This window comes from Heterodontus francisci, unplaced genomic scaffold (genome assembly GCF_036365525.1).
Source record: "Heterodontus francisci isolate sHetFra1 unplaced genomic scaffold, sHetFra1.hap1 HAP1_SCAFFOLD_61, whole genome shotgun sequence".
NCBI lineage: Eukaryota > Metazoa > Chordata > Chondrichthyes > Heterodontiformes > Heterodontidae > Heterodontus > Heterodontus francisci.
Window position 1 is genome coordinate 5,706,930 of NW_027141441.1, and position 20,913 is coordinate 5,727,842.

Consider the following 20,913-nt stretch of genomic DNA (forward strand, 5'->3'; position numbering starts at 1 on the left):
TTCTATTCTGTAAGCTGTAGCACTGGTTCAGGGAATTCAGCCCTGTTTCTCTACTCGAAAGGATCAGCCATGCTTGATCTGCCTCGTATTTTGCTTTTATTGCAACGTTACAAGACCTCCAATCTTCTGGCACCACACCTGTATCCAGTGAGGGATTGGAAAATGATGGTCAGACCTTCCACTATTTCTTCCCTGGCTTCTTTCAACAGCCTGGGGTACATTTCAACTGGTCCTGATGATTTATCCACATTCAACGATGCTCATCCCATTAAGACTTCCTCTCTCCTTAAGTTATCACGTCCAATACTTCACACTCCTCCTCCTTAATAACAATATCTGCATCACCCTCTCATTCGGGAAAACAGCAAAGTATTCATGAAGGATATTGGCAACATCTTCCACCCCGATACAAAGGTGACATTTTTGATCTTTTATGTGCCCTGCTGTTTGCTTAGTTGCCTCTTACTCTCATGTTTTGATGCAACATCTTTGGGTCCATTGTTATTTTGTTTGTCCATGTTCTTTCCTGCTTTTTCTTTGCTCTTCACCGCTGCTCCCAAACGCCTCCAGTTCAGTCAAAACACAACTTGTCAGAAGTGGGATTCGAACCCACGCCTCTAATGGAGACCGCTCGGCCATCCTGACTGCCAGCGATATGCTATCAATGCTAAGGAAATTATTCATTCTTTGTGAAAGTTTTTGTGAGATTGTGGAAATGTCTGGAAGAGGAAAGACCGGCGGGAAAGCTCGGGCCAAGGCCAAGTCTCGCTCCTCCCGGGCTGGACTGCAGTTCCCGGTGGGCCGTGTTCACAGGCTCCTGAGAAAGGGTAACTATGCTGAGCGTGTGGGTGCCGGAGCCCCGGTCTTTCTGGCTGCTGTGCTCGAGTATCTGATCGCTGAAATCCTCGAGCTGGCCGGCAACGCGGCCCGGGACAACAAGAAGAACCGCATCATCTCGAGACACCTGCAGCTGGCCGTCCGCAATGACGAGGAGCTCAACAAGCTGCTGGGAGGGGAGACCATCGCTCAGGGCGGGGTGCTGCCTAATATCCAGGCCGTGCTGCTGCCCAAGAAAACCAGCGCTCAGAGCTCCCAGAAAAAGTAAAGCGGCCAAAATGTCATCTAATAAACCAAAGGCTCTTTTCAGAGCCACCCACAGTCTCTGTGAAAGGGCTGGTTACTGTCAGGAGGGAATCAGAGATGGAGTTATTGTAACAGTGGATTGACCTGTTTCACATCTGTCCAGGTGTGTTTTCAGTTCCCTCTCTGGATTTCGCTCTGTTTCTCTGCTCACACATCTCCCCCTCCAGTTAAGTGAAGAACTGAACTACAGGGTGTCAGAATCAACAATTTAATAAATCCCGCTGCTTTCGATTTGATAAATCCCGAGATTATCCCGGTACATTAACGGGAACTGGTTCAGAGCTGATGAATTAATTTAATAATGGAAGTGTCCGGGCTAATTCTCTGTTTTTCATTTGGACAGTTTGAATTGTGTTTTTTTTTCTCTCCGGTGATCTGAGCGCCGCTTCTCAATGCGAATCTGATCCCGGAACAGAGTAAATGCAGGAAGGAAGAGGCCATTCGCGGGCTGTGTGTTTCTCTCCTAACCTGATCTGTTCAGACCGCACTGTTTCCAGAGGACGGAATCAGTGAGAGTTGTGCACACACAGGAGCTGAGTCCATTGCAGCGCTTTAATATGTGCCTGCTCCCCGGCCATCCCTATTCTCCGGACACAGAGCTGTCTGTTCCCCCCGGCGGCGGGATAGGGTCGGGGATTCTCTCCCCGCAGTGTCAGGGTCTGCAGCCCCGGGGAACTGGCGGTTTCAGTCAGAGTGACCGAGCTAACTTACATATCCTATGTACTGATCTTCAATGGATTCAAATATTAGTGAACTCATTGGGTAATGTTTGTAAATAACCCTCCTGTGAACGGACCCGGCTCCATTAATGCCTTCCAAATAAAACTGGGATCCATTTCTTTTCCCCAAATGCCAGCTAACGGATCCCAGGAGCAGGGCTGAGATTGTGCTGAACAGCAATGAGTCTCCGGTAATGCTGCTTTCTAAATTCCAGATCAGCTCTCAGTCCGACAGGCCTTTCGGGAAAGTGATGTGACAAAACAGAAACCATGTGACCGCCCCTCCAATCTAATGGGTTTGATGATGAACAGAGATGGCAGCTCTTTCCTTTGCTGATTTGGTGGCTCTGAAAAGAGCTTGTTACACTTGTTACTGAAGCTGGGTTTTAGGTGCGTTCCCCGCGGATGCGGCGGGCCAGCTGGATGTCTTTGGCCATGATGGACCGGGATCATTCTGGTGAATCTGCTCATTTTCCGGCAGAAGCATCAGTCGCTGTTTGAACTGTTTAAAGTCAGTGGTGTATTAGCAGCCAGAAAGTGAAGGGCAGTTCATTGCTCCCTGCAGCATTATCCGCCTCTTTCAGGAGAAAGGATCAGAAACCGCTCGTTTCTGTCACTCCCCGAGAAGCCTGTGAGAAGCGGTTAGTCGCTAATTTGTTCCTTTTACAGAGAGGAAGCTGATATTTGTCCCGTTTTAAATTGCTGAACCGGACCTTCCTCCCGCCGCTTACAGTGAACAGATTGACAAATGAAAACGATTCCTAAAATCGCGTCAGGATTTTGTGACGGTAAATACAGTAAAACAGATCATAAAATGAGAGGTTTTAAAATTGTTGCCTGAAAATTGAAATTTTCCATCACTTCAATTCCTTCCTGCTCTGGAATTGCCGGGCTTTTTCCAATTGGAAAATCTAAGCCAATGAGAACTTCTATTTACTTATATGTGATTCTCCTATTGGTTAAGAATTGGATTGAGAAGCGGGTGACCAATCAGAGACAGAGTCAAACTGTGGGGATTCCAGGCCCCCAGTAACTGAGCTGAAACTGTTCAGATTGACAAACCCTGGCAGTAGCTTCACACATTGGACACTTCACACTGAGTCATTCAAGGGCTGGTGTGAGAGAAGCTTCAGATCCTGTCATTACTCTCTGACTCATTATTCATCTCGAACCAAACAATTAATAAATGTGAAGCAGTGAAGAGACTTTTCACTCTCACTGCAGAATGTGTCATCTGGGGAAATAAGGAACTATTATATTCGGAGATTCCAGGTAAATTCCTCCCTGAACAAATCCATTTCTAACATTCCCGATCACAGCCTATCCCAGCTCCTGTTGTCACTCGACTCCAGCTGAATTGGAGAAACTCATGTGTTGGGGTTTGAGTTGTGAGGTGGGGTTTCTCCGCCAGTGTTACTGTCTTACAGACTCTCCCCCTGAATTTGTGAACTGAGACTGCACCGAACACATCTCCAGTTAGAGTGAGGGCCGGATATCCCTCTGTTTTATTACAGAGAGTGGGGAAAGGGCTGGGTGGAGGGGAGTCACCAGGGATCCTGGATTTACTCCAAATCATTTCCATGTGGAATCTGCAGGCGGGGCCGGGACAGGGATCATTTGATCAGGGGATCAGCTCTTTCCTGAGAGATGTGGGTGGCTCTGAGAAGAGCCTTTGTGTTCAGATGTTTACAAGTTTCCCGCGCTTTCACTTCTTTCCAGACCCTGCTTTCTGAGACTTCGCTGCTTTCGGCTTGACCTTGCTCTTCCATGTCTGCACTTTCTTCAGCGCCTTTCCGCCCGCCGCACTCTTGCCTTTTTTGACCTTCTTCGCAGGAGACTTTTTCTGAAGCACTGCTTTCTTCACCGCCTTATTTGGCGTTGCCGCCGCCTTGCTGCTCGTTTTCTTGGCTGTTACTTTCTTTGTTGTCACTTTCTTGGCTGCTGGTTTCTTCACTAAAGATTTCTTGTCTGCTGGTTTCTTCACTGAAGATTTCTTGTCTGCTGGTTTCTTCACCTTCTTTCCCACCTTTCCCTCGGTTTTCCTTCTTGCTGATTTTGAAGGAGCCGGAGGCGCCCTGTCCCTTGCTCTGCACCAGGGAGCCTTTGTTCACATTCCTCTTGATACTTTGCTTGATCTGGGTCTTGGGCTTCTCCTGAGCGGTGGCAGACCTGCAAGGAATCAACTACCAGCTAGCGTATAAAGCGAGACCAAGGCTCAGGGCCTTCAGCTACCTGGAGGTGAGTCGGAGAGGCAGCGGATCCTGTGAGGAACCACAATCCAGGAAGGATGAGAAGGTCATTGTCAGGGTACAGAGGAGATTAACTTAAAGATTTACCAGTTTATAAGCAAGCGCAGAGCCAAGGAACGGTGCTGGGGCAGATCAAATAATAGGAAGCTGTGATCAGTTGGAAGGCAAGAGTGATTAAATGACAGAAGAGATGATGGTGCAAGGCAAAAGTCAGGGAAAGAATAAGTAACATTTTGTTAGCACAGATACCAGGAGTGGGGTTTGAACCCACGCAGACACATGTCTATTGGATCTTAAGTCCAACGCCTTAACCACTCGGCCATCCTGGTACATTAACCCTCCACTGAAAATGAAATTTAATGTGATCCGGGTGCCATCTGGCCTTTTACAAAATAAAGTTATGACTCCTCTCCCATGCTAAATTGGACCCTTCATTATTTATGAACCTCAATCGGATCACCCCTCAGTCAAGGTTTCTCTAAGGTGTAGGGTCCCAACTCTTTTAGTCTAACTTGATAACCAAGATGTCGTATACTGGGAATTCGTCGAATGTCTCTCCTCTGTACCCTTTCCAAAGCCTCAATATCACCCATCATGTGAGGAGACCAAGACTGGATACAATATTCCAAGTGAGTCGTGACCAAGGTTTCATAAAAGGACAAATTCGGGACATCTCAGATACTGAAGGAGTCCGTGTCCAGAAGCAGCAAGACCTGGACAACATTCAGACTTGGGCTGCTAAGTGGCAAGTAACATTCACACCACATAAGTACCAGGCAATGACCATCTCCAACAAGAGAGAATGTAACCATCTCCCTTTGACGTTCAACAGCATTACCATCGCTGAATCCCCCCACCATCAACATCCTGGGGGTAACCATTGACAAAAGCTTAACTGGACCATTCATATACATACTCTGGCTACAAGAGTAAATCAGATAGTGGGAATTCTGTGATGAGTAACTCAGCTCAAGGCACGAGGTGAAATGCTCATTAGGAGAGCTGGAAAAATGGACTGGTCAGGTGGGCAGAAAAGTGGCAAATGGAACTCAACTTGGAGAAGTGTGAGGTGATGCCTTTGGTGAGGTCAAACACAGCAAAGGAAGACACAATTAATGGGTGAATGCTGAGAGGTGTAGAGGAAGTGAGGGACCTTGAAGTGAATGTCCACAAATCCCTGAAAGTAGCAGGACAGGTTGATAAGTTGGTTGAGAAGGCTTATGGAATCCCTTCCTTTATTAGCCGATGTATAGAATATAAGAGCAGGGAGGTTATGCTGGAACTGTATCAATCATTAGTTAGGCCACAACTTGAGTTCTGTGTGCAGTTCTGGTCACCTCATTCCAGAAAGGATGTAATTGCACTCGAGAGGTTACAGAGGAGATTTACGAGGATGTTGCCAGGACTGGGAAAATGCAGCTATGAGGAAAGATTGGATAGACTGGGGTTTTTCTCCTTGGAATAGAAGTGGCTGAGGGGAGATTTGATTGAAATGTACAAAATTGTGAGGGGTCTGGATAGAATGGATGGGAAGGGTCTACTTACCTTGGTAGGGAGGTCAGTGACCAGGGGGCATAGATTTAAAGTGATGTGTTGAACAATTAGAGGGGAGATGAGGAAAGGTTTTTTCACCCAGAGGGCTGTGGGAGTCTGGAACTCACTGCCTGTAAGGGTAGCTGAGGCAGAAACCCTCAACTCATTTAAAAGGAGTCTGGATGTGCACCTCAAGTACCTGAACCTGCAGGGCTACGGTCCAAATGCTGTACAGTGGGATTCAGCTGGGTGGCTCGTTTTTTGGCCTGCCTGTGCTGTAAACTTTCTATGTTCTATGATTCTATGCAGACACAATGGGCCGAATGGCCTCCTTCTGCACTGCAATAATTTTGTGATTTTTGACTCTCCAAAACTTGTCAACCATCTACAAGGCACAAACCAGGATGAGTGCAGCACCAACAATATTCTAGAAACTCGACACTGTTCAGGACAAAGCAGCCACCTTGATTGTCACCCCATTCACCACCTTAAACATTCACTCCCTTCATCACTGACACACAGTGGCAGTAGTGTGTACCATCTACCAGATGCACTGCTGCAACTCACCAAGGCTCCGCAGACAGCACCTTCCAAACCGAAGACCTCCACCACCTTGAAGGACAAGGGCTGCAGATGCATGGAAACACCACCATGTGCAAGCTCCCCTCCAAGTCACACACCATCTGATCTGCAAATATATCGCTATTCATTCACTGATGCTGGGTCAAAATTTTGGATCTCCCTTGCTAACAGCACTGTGGGTGTACCTACACCACATGGAGTGCAGCAATTCGAGAAGGGAGCTCACCACCACCTTGTCAAGGACAATTAGGGATGGGTAACAAATTCTGGACTTGTCAGTGTCGCTCACATCCCATGAAAGAATATGCCTCATCTTATACTCAATTGTCCTCTGAATGCAGCCCAACCCCCTATTTGCTCCAGCTATCACTTCACAGCATTGCTGCTGTACCTTTAGAGATCTGTGCACTAGAACATCCAGATCTCTGCTCAAAATTATTTTCTTTTTTCCACCTACTTTAATGTTTTTCCCTGAAGGGTGTATGAATGTTGAGCATTCGCCCTGTCCACATGAATAACACTGCACTTACCCAAATTAAACATCATTTACCAGTCATGAACCCAATCTCCCAACACATTAAGATCAGCCTGAAACAGTCGAGTATCGTCTCCAGTCTGAACACTCGCACAGATCTTCAAATCATCTGTAAATTTACAGATGGTGCCCCCTACACCTACATCCAGATCATTAATAAAAATAATAAAGAGCAACAGTCCCAACACCGATCCCTGTGAGATACCATTGGTGACTGGTCTCCAAACAGATCCAGATCCATCTGTAACTACTTTCTGCCTACGTCCTGCCAGTCAGTTCCCAATCCAGATCAATATATTACCACTGATACCAGGGACTTTAATCTGATAGAGAAGCCTCTTGTGTGGAACCTTATCAAAATCTTTTGGCTGAGATCTGCTAATTGAACACAGGCCGGGGATGAGGCCTAGGCCTGTCCTGCTTTGTGTGTGGGTCTCAGGACCACACAAGGTGAGATCAGCTCACTGAGCACAGGCCCATCCTGCTCTATATGGTGCTCAGTACCTCACCAAATGAGAATAACTATCACACCACAGGCCATGGAGCCTCGGCCCATCCTCCCCTGATTGCGGTTCAGTGCCAACCAGGTCAGATCAGCTAATTCAGCACAGGCCGGAGATGGAAGTTGGATCTTTCCTGCTCTGGGGACTCCGTACCATACCAGGTGCGATGAAGTAAAATACCACAGGCCGGGGATGGAGCCTGAGATTTCCCTGTTCTGTGTGGGGCTCTGTACAACAACGTGTGAGAAGAACTATCATCCCTCAGGCTGAGGAAGGAGCCTGGGCCCATTCTGTTCTGTGTGGATCCTACCACACTGAGTGGGATCAGTTAACACAACACAGGCCATGAATACAACCAGGCCATTTCCTGCTCCGTGTGGCTCAGTATCACACCAGGTGGCATCAGCTAACACAGCACAGGCTGGGGCTGGGGCTGGAGCCTGGACCCGCCCTGCTCTGTGGGCTCAGTAACAACCCGTAAGATGAACTTTTTTCAAAAGACTTCAGTGTATTTATCTCTGTCCAACACTCTGAGGCTGCTTTCTGTGTTTATAAAGAGTGTAATTTATTGACTGGTCTCTTGGATCAAACAGGGTAACAGACAGAGGTCTGTGTGCAGAGGGTTTGGGGGTGAGCTCTGATTCCTAACCCTTTCTGGATTGTGAAGAATAAAGAATGAATGAGAGAGAGAGAATGTGGGAGAAGGGATGATGGAAGAATTTGTCCGTGAACCTGATTAAAAGTGGCTCAAACGCAAGATAATATTAAGATATCAAGAGCAGAACATTAACATAATCTGAGTTCCGCGATCTGGTCGGGTCCCATTCCCCTGAAGTGAGGAATGAACGGGTGGGGAAATTCCGCCTGGAGTTATATTTGTCTCCAATGAAGATGAGTTCACAGTGAGGCTGGAATAGCTCAGTTGGGAGAACACTAGATTGAAGAACCAGGATACAATCCCTGGTTTCATCAGTTTTAATTTGGTGTCTCCTTCATTTTAAGTAGAGAGAATCAGAGGGGAGATTTTCCACTCTTGACCCCATGGGCTGAATTTTAAACTAACGGTGCGGCTCTCGGCAGAGGCACCGGAAGTGGGTGCCGTCACTACACGAGGGAAATGTGGCCGGCCGACCCCGATCACGGAGCAGCCGACCAATTAATGAAGGGGAGGCGTGGGGCACATGTAAACAAGGACCAGAGGTAGGGAACGAGGCACCGATGGCACCGACATCTGACACAACGGCAGGCCGTGGCACCATATTTAAAGTGCTGCCAGCCCTGCATTCACTGCTGCCTGGTTTAAAGGAGTGTCTTCCTGAGAGCCCTCTGCTGCCCCAGGTCCCGTTCTGCTGCCCCAGGACCCATTCTGCTGCCTCTGCTGTCCCAGAACCCGTTCTGCTGCCTCTGCTGCCCCAGGATCCGTTCTGCTGCCTCTGCTGCCCCAGAACCCGTTCTGTTGCCCCAGGACCCGTTCTGCTGCCTCTGCTGCCCCAGGATCCGTTCTGCTGCCCCAGGACCCGTTCTGCTGCCTCTGCTGCCCCAGGATCCGTTCTGCTGCCTCTGCTGCCCCAGAACCCGTTCTGTTGCCTCTGCTGCCCCAGGACCCGTTCTGCTGCCCCAGGACCCGTTCTGCTGCCTCTGCTGCCCCAGGACCCGTTCTGCTGCCTCTGATGCCCCAGGACCCGTTCTGATGCCCCAGGACCCGTTCTGCTGCCTCTGCTGCTCCAGGACCCGTTCTGCTGCCCCAGGACCCGTTCTGCTTCATCTCCTGCTCCAGGACCCGTTCTGCTGCATCTGCTGCCCCAGGACCTGTTCAGCTGCCTCCGCTGCCCCAGGACCTGTTCTGCTGCATCTGCTGCCCCAGGACCTGTTCTGCTGCCTCTGCTGCCCCAGGACCTGTTCTGCTGCATCTGCTGCCCCAGGACCTGTTCTGCTGCATCTGCTGCCCCAGGACCTGTTCTGCTGCATCTGCTGCCCCAGGACCTGTTCTGCTGCCTCTGCTGCCCCAGGACCAGTTCTGCTGCATCTGCTGCCCCAGGACCTGTTCTGCTGCATCTGCTGCCCCAGGACCTGTTCTGCTGCATCTGCTGCCCCAGGACCTGTTCTGCTGCCTCTGCTGCCCAGGACCCGTTCTGCTGTCACTGATGCCCCAGGACCCGTTCTGCTGTCTCTGCTGCCTGATAGGTAAGGAGCTGAATGTGAGCCTGCAGTGACCATGGTCCAATGGTTTGGTGATGCCTTCCTGCAGGTTCGCCTCCAGGTGACAACAGATCGGTGGAAGATCCTCTTCCCCAGGGATGGGAGGTGGAGACCTGTCCACCTGACCAAGCAAAGCTGCTTTGAGATAGTAGGTGAAGTCAGCAGCCGTGGGGTCACCCCCAAGACATGGATCCAGTGCACGAAGTGGGTCAATGACCGGATCCGGGCTGCTCAGGCGCAAACTCAAAACACTTTGGACTCTTTGGACATTGCGCATGGCAGAGTGAGAGGGACTGTTTGGTGGAAAGGGAGTGACCACCCAGTCATGTGTATTGGGGAAGGGCAGCAGGACATGCTGCCTGAGGCTTGGCTGCATCTCGGTGGGAGGTGCACGTCAGTCATTGTATAAACTCACACAGTCCCTCGAGAGGGGCCACATGCAGGAGGAATATGTGTGTCCACATCATGGACTGCTGGACTATCACCATCAGAGATATTGGGTTTGTCCCCGCTGGGAGACTAACTTTGTTGATCATAGTGGCTGCAGGAGAAGACAGCCCACAATCGGAAAGAGCATGTCAAGACTGGCAGTGGATGCCTTATCTCCATGTCCTCATCCCGATGGAGGAGGAGGCCATGGAACAGGCCGGGCAGCAAAGCAGCTGCTCCATAGCTGATGGAGAGACAGGGACACCTATCTAAGAGAGTGAGTGAACATCTCCTGGGGCACAAGGGAGCATCCGCTGCAAAGGAGCCACACTGCTCATCTGTTCACCACTGCATCAATGGAGCTGCACAGTAGGGGTGGTTGGAATGTCACGATGGGCAGACCCTAACCCTTCAATGTCCCTGTTTTCACATGCAGGCTAGGATGAACGACAAGAGCGAAGAGCTGGAGAGACTGTGGGACAGCCAGATACCTCTGAGGAGGAGGAGGGAGCCTCAGATGGTGCACCATCACCTCATTCCCCTGCACCCTCCACCAGCACAGAAACCCTCACTCGGTGGGTATCCACTTGCTGTTAGATTTGGGCACACAAGCTGGTGAGCACGTCACAGACAGGCCCGGGCAGCTGACGGAGGCTGTGACAGCCGAGGCCACTGGCAGTTGGAAGTCTGTGGGAGGCCAGGCCCATGCTGAGTCCCAGGCTGATGACGTGCCTCTGGTGTCACCAGCAACACGGGAAATGCTGCAGCTGCAGCAAGAGGTCAGTCAACATCTGGCAGAGTTGCCAGAGGTTATGTGTACCCAAGTTCGGATGATGGAGGAGTCCATCCAGGCCTTGCATGCTGTACTGTCTCTGATGGGGGTGTGTCTGGCTTCCTTCCTTGAGAGATTTGTGACACTGATGGAGAGACAGATCCAGCCGACCAATCAGTGGCTGCCGGAGATGCGCGCAGACTTGCACTCCATCGCTTTGTCCATGAGCTCCATCCAGTGGTGACAAGGCGAGAGGGGGGATGAGGCACCTGAACTCTTCACCAGGTCCACATCCCTCTCAGGTCAGCAGGGAGGTACAAGTGTGTCTTATAAGGGGGAGGAGCAGCTGGCTGCTACATCTGGGGGCCCCTCTCAGGGTGCTCCTGGTGTGGACAGTAGCTCCAAAGCCCCTCTGCCAGTGACACAAGTGATGCCAGTGCCTGCCTCCATCATCCTCGATGACAGAGGGGGGTCCCTGTACCTGTGCAGGAGGCCCTCAGTGTGCCGGGGCCCTCCAGGCCTCAGGCAGCAAGAGGACGGCCACCAATGTCATCCCAAGCCATGGGGCAGCAAGGTCAGCAGCCTGTCTCCACCTCAGCTGACAGAGCAGGGGGAGCACCACGTAGGAGCACCCGGAAAAGATTTAAGAAGAGCACCTAGATTCACTTGTGTTCATGGTGAATGTACATTCCAGATGGAGAGGGTTGTGTTTGGTGTCACACGGAAGAAAGAAATGATGTTCTCTCACTATTTCTCCTTCCTATTGTTGATGCCCTTTGGGACTTAATTTAAACCCTACCTCCCAAGGGGCTGGAAGTGAGGGACCAAGCCCTGAGTTCACAAAGCTTCGGCCTTGTCACTGTGCGATGTGTACCTGGACACTGCAGTGCAGAAGGAAAGAGACGACAACAGGGCTGCTTAAAGCTAAGACTTTTTTGCTGTGGTTCCAGAAGGTGGTAAGGCTCAAAGGAAACTTGAAGGTATAAGGGTGTCTCATGTCTCCCTTGTGTGTATCTCATGGCCCCTTTCCTACTGTGCCTGAGGTTCTTCATCTGGCACTGCTTGGGCAGCATCTTCCTCCACATCCTCATCATCAGAGGAGACATCACACTCCACGATATCCTCACTAGTCAACACCTCGCCCCTCTGTAATGCCAGATTGTGCTGTGCACAGCAAACCACGACGATATGCGAGACCCTCGCCGGGACATACTGAAGGGCTCCACTGGATCGATCTTGGCACCTGAATCTCATCTTCAGGAGACCAATGGCCTCCTTGATGGTCGCTCGGGTTGACCCGCAGCAGGTGTTGTACCTCTCCTCTGCATCCGTGCGTGGGCTCCTCACAGACGTCAGTAGTCATGTCCTCAGTGGGTAGCCCTTGTCTCCAAGGATCCATCTCTGAAAGCGGATGGGGCCGCGGAAAGGTTCTGGCACCTGGGAGTGCCTTGGTATGCAGGCGTTGTGGCTGCTTCCCGGGATTTGTGCACACACCTATGGGATCCATTTGCAGTGGTCGCAGACCAATTGCACACTGAGCAAGTGGAAGCCCTTCCTGTTGAAGGCTGCTGGCTGGTCTGCAGGAGCCTTGATGGTCACATGGGTGCAGTCACTGACACCCTACACCTGGTGGAATCCAGCGATGGCCCCGAATCCTATAGCTCTCTCAGCTTGACTGTTTGGATCAATGTGCACATAGTCACTGGCCCTCCTGAACAGGACATTGGTGACCTCCTTGATGCACTGATTCACTACAGACTGTGAGATTCCACACATATCTCCAGTGGATCCCCGCAATGATCTGGTGGCGAAGAAGTTCAGTGGCACGGTGACCTTCAGTGACACTGGCATCAGGTGCCCACCAAGTCGCATGGGGCAAAGCTGCATCATGGCAGAGAGATCAGTGACGACCTCCGTGGAGAGGTGCAGTCTGCGGAGACACTGTCACTCGGACATCTGCAGGTAGTTGAACCTCGGCTGACGTGTTCCTCTGCCTCCTTCTCCAGCCTCCTGTTCGAGGCTGGCCTTCCTGTGGGCCCCCAAGCTGCTGTGGTGCCCCTGCTGGTGCCTGCGCCTCCCTCCCTTCCTCTCTACTCCTCCTCCTCCTCCTCAATGGGAGCCTCGAATGAGGCCCATGACAGGTTGCCCCTCCCTGAGTGCAAGGCCTTCACAGTAAACAACACCCAGCCACATTTACCTCATTTGTCATCCTCAATAAAGTGGCACTGCCCCAATGGCACCCTGGTGTTGTTCCCTCTGCAGAGCTGGCACATTGGCCCCCACTCCTGACAGTGTTTCTCGATGCCCTTTCCCCTCCACCCTTGCTGCCAAGTGACGCTGCCTCACCCGATAGCTTCCCAGTGAAGCCAACACTCAGCTCCCACCTCCCAGTTGCCTCCTTTAACCAGGCGAGGCTCTGAAGCACCGTGGTTCCCGTGTGCTATTAGTTCAATTGGATCCAGTGAATAAAATTGCTGACAATTGGATTCATAAATACTTTAAATGCCTTCTTGCCGAGTGGATGTGCGAAGTCTGCCCTCCATGTCAGCCGCCGACAGAAAAATCCGGTCCAATGTCTTCCATCCCTATTTTATACACCCCTCCTCCCCCTCCCCAGCCTCCATTCCCGTCTCCAACGGTCCCTTAAAATTCTGGCCCATGTCTCCAAGACTAATGGGAGTGAAACCACATCTGCTCCTTTGACTGAACAGGGAGAGCTACTCTCTCTGTGTTTCAAGTGAATGAATCTGATCTTTACCTTGTCTTACTGGAACTCTCTGGAAATGTCTGTTTGAAAATGTTTTCCTGTTATATTAATGGAGCAGAGGAGCTGATGTGAGGTACTGTTGAACAGAGAGGTTTGGAAGTGGGTGAAGGGGTGGAGTGACGGTGGGAGTGAGAGGCGCAGTGAGTTGGCCATTCTCAATAGAGTGTCAGGAATGAAGGTCAGAGGAACAGACCAGGCAGGAAACACAGAAAGAGCGAGGAGAAGCTGGTGTGAAAAACAGAGATTAAACAACGGGCTTGTTCATTTGGTTTGGGTCTGGTGTTTAGAATACCCGGAATCTGGGTTCACTTCCCTTCCAACTCAGCGAATTGTATCAACATTATGTTCATAAAACCATGGAATGATACCCAAAGAAGGAGACCATTTGGTCCATTGTGTCAGTGCTGTCTCCTGTAATCTGTCCATTTTTCCTTCCAGTATTTATCCCAATTGCTTTTCAAAGTTACGACTGAATCTGCTTTCAAGTCCTGATCAGACAGTGCATTCCAGATCACAACACATCACTGTATAAAAAATCATACCTCATTTCACCTCTGGTTCTTTTCTCAATCACCTGATAAATACATCCTCTGGTTACTGACCCTTTTGCCACTGGAAACAATTTCTCCTTATTTAACTTATTGAAAACCTTCTTGATGATGTCACATACTAGACTGCCAGTAAAACTGAAGCCCATGGAAGAAAAGGGACAATGACAGCATGCATATGAAGTTTGCAGACTGATAGGAACACAGGAGCAGTAGGAGGCCATTCAGCCCGTCGAGCCCACCCTGCCATTCAATATGATGATGATTGATCATCCACTTCAATGCCTTTTTCCCACACTATCTCCATCTCCCCTATGTCATTTGTATTTAGAAATCTGTCAATCTCTGCTGTAAACATACTCAATGACTGAGCTTCCACAGCCCTCTGAGGTAGAGAATTCCAAAGATTCACAACCCACTGAGTAAAGAAATTTCTCCTCATCGCTGTCCTAAGTGGCTTTTCCCTTACGTTGAAATTGTGTCCCCTGGTTCTAGACTCCTCAACCGGGGGAAACATCTTAGCTTCATCTACCTGTCTATCCCTTTAAATATTTTGTAAGTTTCAATGAGATCACCTCTCATTCTTCAAAACTCTAGAGAATACAGTCCCAGTTACCCCAATCTCTCTTCATTTGACAGTCTCGCCATCCCGGGAACAAGTCTGGTGAACCTTCGTTGCACTCCCTCGATGGCAATGATATCCTTCCTTAGGTAAGGGGAACAAAACTTCACACAGTATTCCAAACTGCAGACCAACCAAGGTTATATACAAATGAAGCAAGACTTCACTACTCCTGTACTCAAATCCTCTTGTGATCGAGGCTAACATATCATTAGCCTTCCTAATTGCTTGCTGCACCTGCATGTTAGCTTTCAGTCACTTATTGACAAGGACACCCAGGCCCCTTTGTACATTCACACTCTTAACATTTAACAAATAATCTGCACATCTGTTACTCCTCACATTTTTACACATTATATTTCATGTGCCACTTTCTTGTCCACTCACTAAGTCTGTCCAAATTCCCTTGAAGCCGCTTTGCATCTTCCTCACAACACACATTCCCACCTAGTTTTGTGTCATCTGCAAACTTGGAAATGCTACATTTGGTCCCCACATCCGAATCATTGATATATATTGTGAACAGCTGGGTCACAGTGTGGTGGTGAACAGTTGTATTTCTGTCTGGAGGAAGGTTTACAGTGGGTTCCCCATGGTTCCTCATAACTTCAGTTATGTGCAGAGACTGGAAAAGCTGAGGTTGTGCTCCTTGGAGCAGAGCAAGTTCAGAACAACTTTGACAGAGTTAGAATCAAGGAATCAAATGGTTACAGTACAGAAGGAGACCATTCAGTCCATCATGTCCATGACAGCTCTTTGCAAGAGCAGATCAGCTAATTCCACTCCTCTGCCCTTTCATTGTAGCCCTGCAAATTTTCTCTATTCAGGTGTTTATCCAATTCCCTTTTGAAAGCCACGATTGAATCTGCCTCCAGCACACTCTCAGGCAGTATATTCCAGACCCGAACCACTCACTCTGTCCCACACCCCTGGTACCATTGCAGAAAATATTTTCTGTTCATTTCATCCCTCATAAATAATTGAAATGAAATGTTTGTTCGGAAATGCACAACATAAAAAGGAGAGAGAAATAAATGCTGAGTAAAATAGAAGTCAATGTTTGGAAGGTAAAAAGAGCAAAAGATGTAACTTTTATTCTGGATGAGTGAGAGGAATATATCACACTTTAGGGCTTTTGCAAGAGGATTTACTGATGAACCTGGGATTTGAGAGGAAGCTGGTTCATGGTTTACAGAACAAATTCAGCCCCTGGGGTGGAGCCAACAGCTGCACCGTCCAATAACAGACAGGATGGGGACACTGTCTCAGGCCCAGTGAGCTCAGTCGATGAAAGCATGAAACTCTGAATCTCAAGTTTTTGAGTTTGAGCCCACGGTGGGTGTTTTCTATTTCCTTTTTAGACTGATTTTACAGGCGTTATCCAGCTCTGAATTCCTCGGCAGAGAGTTCAAGGAGTGTTTGAAATGAGATTCAAAATCAGTATGAGAAAGTCTCTCCTTGATTCAGGGTCTTACCTCTCTGCAGCAACTCACTGCTGAAGATTGAACTTTTTCTCATTTCATTCTCAGCTCATGGTCAGTGTGGACCCATGGGACTTCTGGCTGTCTCCCACTTCACAATCCATCAGTGCTGAGAAAGCAATGGTGAATATTACTCACATGTTACAATGTTTTATAAATACTTGAATGTATTTCACACTGTGTCTAACAGTGTGAATCTCCCCTGGTATATCAGCTCACCAACACTTCAACAGAACATTCACATAATGTGAGCTCTGAGATCTGTTCAGATCCCATTCCCAAGACCTGGAAAGTGGGATTGGGCTGGATCACTCTTTTTCAGCTGGCACACACACGATTGCTAAATGGTCTCATTCTGTGCCATAAATTTTCTCCATTTTCTATGTTCTATGAAGTGAGGTGTGATTGGGAGGGGCAATTCCACCAGGGTTATATTTTCTACCAAAACAATGACACAAGGGATACTTCACATTTTTATTCATTCATTCATGCGATGTGGGCATCGCTGGCTAGGCCAGCATTTATTGCCCATCCCTAGTTGCCCATGAGAAGGTGGTGGTGAACTGCCTTCTTGAACCGCTGCAGTCCATGTGGGGTAGTTACACCCACAGTGCTGTGAGGAAGGGAGTTCCAGGATTTTGACCCAGCGACAGTGAAGGAACGGCGATATAGTTCCAAGTCAGGATGGTGTGTGGCTTGGAGGGGAACTTGCAGGTGGTGGTATCCCCTGCATTTGCTGCCCTTGCCCTTCTCGGTGGTATAGGTCGCTGGGTTTGGAAGGTGCTGTCTAAGGAGTCTTGGTGCATTGCTGCAGTGCATCTTGTAGACGGTACACACTGCTGCCACTGTGTGCCGATGGTGGAGGGAGTGAATGTTTGTAGATGGGGTCCCAGTCAAGTGGGCTGCTTTGTCCTGGACGGTGTTGAGATTCTTGAGTTGGAATTGCACCCATCCAGGCAAGTGGAGAGTATTCCATCACACTCTTGCCTTGTGAATTGCAGATGGTGGACAGGCTTTGGGGAGTCAGGAGTCATGGATGAGTGAGAGGAATATATGACACTTTGGGGCTTTTGTAAGAGGATTTATTGATAAACCTGGGATTTAAGAGGAAGCTGCTTCATGGTTTACAGAACAAATTCAGCCCCTGGGGTGGAGCCAACAGCTGCACTGTAATTACTCACCTCAGGATTCCAAGCCTCTGACCTGCTCTTGTAGTCACGTTATTTGTATGGCTACCCATGGTAACCTCCATGATGTTGATGGTGGGGGATTCAGTGATTGTAATGCTATTGAATGTCAAGGGGAGGTAGTTAGATTCTCTCTTGTTGGCGATGGTCATTGCCTGGCACTTGTGTGGTGCGAATGTTACTTGCCACTTATCATCCCAAGCCTGTGAGACTGAAATAGCTCAGTTGGGAGTGTGTTAGACCGAAGATCCCAGGTTCAATCTGGGGTTTTGGCAGTTTTCCTTTATTTTGCATCGCCCTTTGGTTTTGACTCTTGAGCTGCACAATTTACACTGAAATTATTTACCCAACTCTGAAGGTTGGATTGGAATAGAGAGATATCAAGGATGGGAAATATTTACATTGTCAGCTTTAGCTTATTCTCTATCTCCTTGTGTCCTTTTCCCCAGTTTTTGAATCTTTCGGGGCCGGGTGAACATTTGATTTGCTGCATATGTCCCAAACTGAAGCCTTTTCCACATCTCTGGGCGGTCAGACTTGCTCTGTCTGTTTTTGTTGCTCGTGACCATTAACGAGAACAGGCCACGAGTTCAACGTTTATCAGCAAACGGAAGATAATTGGAAAGAATTCTGTGTTACTCCAGACCAGTGACAAAGATGCAATGGATGTTATTCAAAATAAATTCCCTTTGACATTTTATGTAAACTTGTTTGCATCTAAAAGTTGGATTTTAAGTGTAACAAAAATGTGTCAAATTAATGACTGACCATGTGACAGCGCACATGGGGATCAAATCCACAGCCTTGTTGTTATCAACACTGCGTCCTAACCAACTGAACTAAGCGGCCTATAGACAGAGCCAGGTATGGGTTTGAGCCGCACGCTGGGCGGTTTGTGTTTTATTTCTCACACTGGGTGACAGAGCGATTGTACAAACAATGGACACATCACATCCCTGAAACATTGTTCTGATATAAAACAGTGTGAAATAAGAACTGAGCATGGAAATGGAACGGAACCTGAAATCAGGAATTTAATCTATTAAAGTTTCTCTTGAAATTCAACCATTCACTGAACATTCCAATGGATCGAACTCTCTTCTGATATAAAATCCAGGAACTTGAGCTGCTGTAAAACATAACTGAGCCTGACGCGATTTGAACACGCAACTTTCTGATCTGGAGTCAGACGCGCTACCGTTGCGCCACAAGCTCACAGATAAAGCAAAGTGTTCCATTCCTGGCAGATTTACTTCTTGTTTAGATTCAGTGATTGAAATTAATTCAATCCTCATCTGACCTCCGCTCTGCAAAGGCCTGCCACCCGACCTGAACCCGACGGGACCCGTGTCGGGTTCGGGTCGTGTCGGGTCGCTCTTCCGGGTCTGGCTTTCGGGCTCGGGTCAGGTCGGGCCAGGTTCGGGTCGGGCTGGGTCCAGGTCGGGCTGAGTCTGTGTCGGACACACACAGTAAGTATTACATTTAACTCTGCTGGGAAGTTGAGTTTAATAAGTGTCAAAAGTTGAAAAGCCAACCAAAGCTGGTAGTCCGGGTCATCAAGGAGGGAAACTCTGAGTCTGCTCAGTGAGCAAGTGAGCATCTCTATGACGTCATTGCGCTCATGCTGCAGCTTCCTGTAGATTCGGAATCGGGAGGTAGATAAAGTGAACATTCCAGTGGTCGGGTAGTTTGGGCGTGGGAATAAATGGAGATACTCGGGCCGGGTCGGGCTCGGGTCCAATGTGGTTCTGTCGGGTTCGGGTCGGGTTTTTTTCCCTGACCCGAGCAGGCCTTTACCGCTCTGTCAGTTCAGTGCCTTATTTAAAATATTACTTGGAGTTCTGTTTTACAGGGTCTCGGCTGTTTAAGTATTTCCCAGATCCACTACTCTGATTAATCAGACATTTTGCTGCTAACTGCTGCTGCTACAATTGAAATGTAAAAAAGAATTTCCAGTGACCTGCAACCAATGGACAAATACATTTCAGAAAGATAAAGCTCATTCACAAATCCACAAATGTGTCTTTCTGCTTATATTTATAAACAACTCCTTCTCTCCACTATGAGAACTATACAATCACTACAGTTATTTGAAAGTTAGTATAAGATGTTCCAGTTCATCAATTTTAAAACTGCAGCAGGTATTTTCCAGAAAACTTCTCTGTTGGAACCTCAGTCCCATTTAGATTGAAAGTGGACAATTAATGTATTCACTTGTTCATTGTGGACAGGTGTCTGACTTGGAATAAATCTCATTAACTTTCAATGAGGTGGCAGTATTTCTGTGCTCCCATTTTACACAGTCTGTCCTGTTCATGCACCATGTTTTTATTCTCCTCTCCCATTCTCCACAGGATACAGATTACAAGCATCATCAATCTAGCTGTTGAAAAGCATTGGAAGAATCTGGTCACACAGGTATTGAAACATTCATTATCTGCCATTTTACAAGTTGGTTGCTTTAAACACAGTACAATGTGCAATCATCTTGAGAAGAGATTCTATTCAATATCCAATACAAATTGAATTAAAAACCTGACAGACAAACACAGGAGAACAAGTGATGAGTGAACACAAACCTCATGGTGCTCATTTTCAGATTTATTGCAGTCATCTTACAAAAGAAGTGAAAGAATATTACAGTGAAATGATTTGGAAAGTAGGTGTGACTTTTGTTGGTGCCTTTCTTTGCTCTGTTGGTGAAACTTTCTTGCACCTGACTCCTGTTCATGTCTCTGTTTCCTCTGTTGAATGAGGAAGGAGGTATTTGATCAGAAATCAACTGGATTGTGTACCTTTGAGAGGGGATTTCGGCACCATCAGGGCTGGAAACAGGAGTGAGTGAAAGACACTGTGTGGAGTTTGATTTTGTACAGAGGGAGAGAAAATCTAACAGGGCTGTGAGATATTGGCCTGGATTTTACAGCCCCATTGGCGGCGAACACTGAGACTTTCACTGCTATTGAGGGTCTGAACAGCACTGCAACTGCCGGTACATGCACACACTAACACCAGCATCTGGAAGTTGTGGTGGTGCGAAATGTGCTCAGAAGGAGCCTCTGATCATAATCGCACCAGCCCACTCTTTAAAGTGACAGGGACCTGTAGTTCAGCAATTTGGGCTCATTGCCCACAATGTATCCTGATTTTTACCTTGGTTGGATTGGAGCCGGTACCAACTGGCTCAGGGCTGCTCGGGAAGGACTTTTCTGTTGACACAACAGCTCCACTATTCCAGGAAGACACCGGCAGCAGCAGGGGTCAACTTTCAGAGGGAGTTCAGACATTTTAAATGTTGTATTTTGTTTCTTAGTTGTATGTAACTTTTTAGCATAGCCTTATCAGAGTTCTTAAATTTATATCTGACTTTTTATTAACAAGATTGAAGTGCTTTTAAAAGATCTCTAAATGTATATGAGTTTTCATCAAAGATTTACCTGGCTTCTTTGTAAAGACTCGAGTAAGATTGAAGTGACTTTTAAAAACTACATCTTATCCTTTAAAATCCCGCTTCCATGTAGATGACATTGGAAGATGGCTTCAGAATAACTTCGACTATCTTTCTAACAGGTACTGCAACAGCTTAAGTCCTACTTTCTGCAAAAGCTGGTGAATTACGAAGAAACAATGGATTGAACATTTTA

At 48.1% G+C, this 20,913-nt stretch overlaps 1 protein-coding gene and 2 non-coding genes across 3 annotated transcripts; 1 reads left to right on the forward strand and 2 right to left on the reverse strand.

Annotated features, from left to right (window-relative positions):
- The first annotated feature begins 715 nt into the window (after nucleotides 1-715).
- LOC137363443 (histone H2A-like) lies at nucleotides 716-20,905 on the forward strand. The gene is made up of 3 exons (XM_068027271.1): nucleotides 716-1,084; nucleotides 2,000-2,053; nucleotides 20,840-20,905. The coding sequence occupies exons 1-3, from the start codon at nucleotides 716-718 to the stop codon at nucleotides 20,903-20,905; spliced, it is 489 nt and encodes a 162-aa protein (XP_067883372.1).
- Nucleotides 4,358-4,440, reverse strand: trnal-uaa (transfer RNA leucine (anticodon UAA)). The gene has a single exon. It is a non-coding gene; the product is annotated as a tRNA-Leu (tRNA).
- Nucleotides 18,413-18,484, reverse strand: trnaw-cca (transfer RNA tryptophan (anticodon CCA)). Its single transcript has one exon. It is a non-coding gene; the product is annotated as a tRNA-Trp (tRNA).
- Nucleotides 20,906-20,913: the final 8 nt, after the last annotated feature.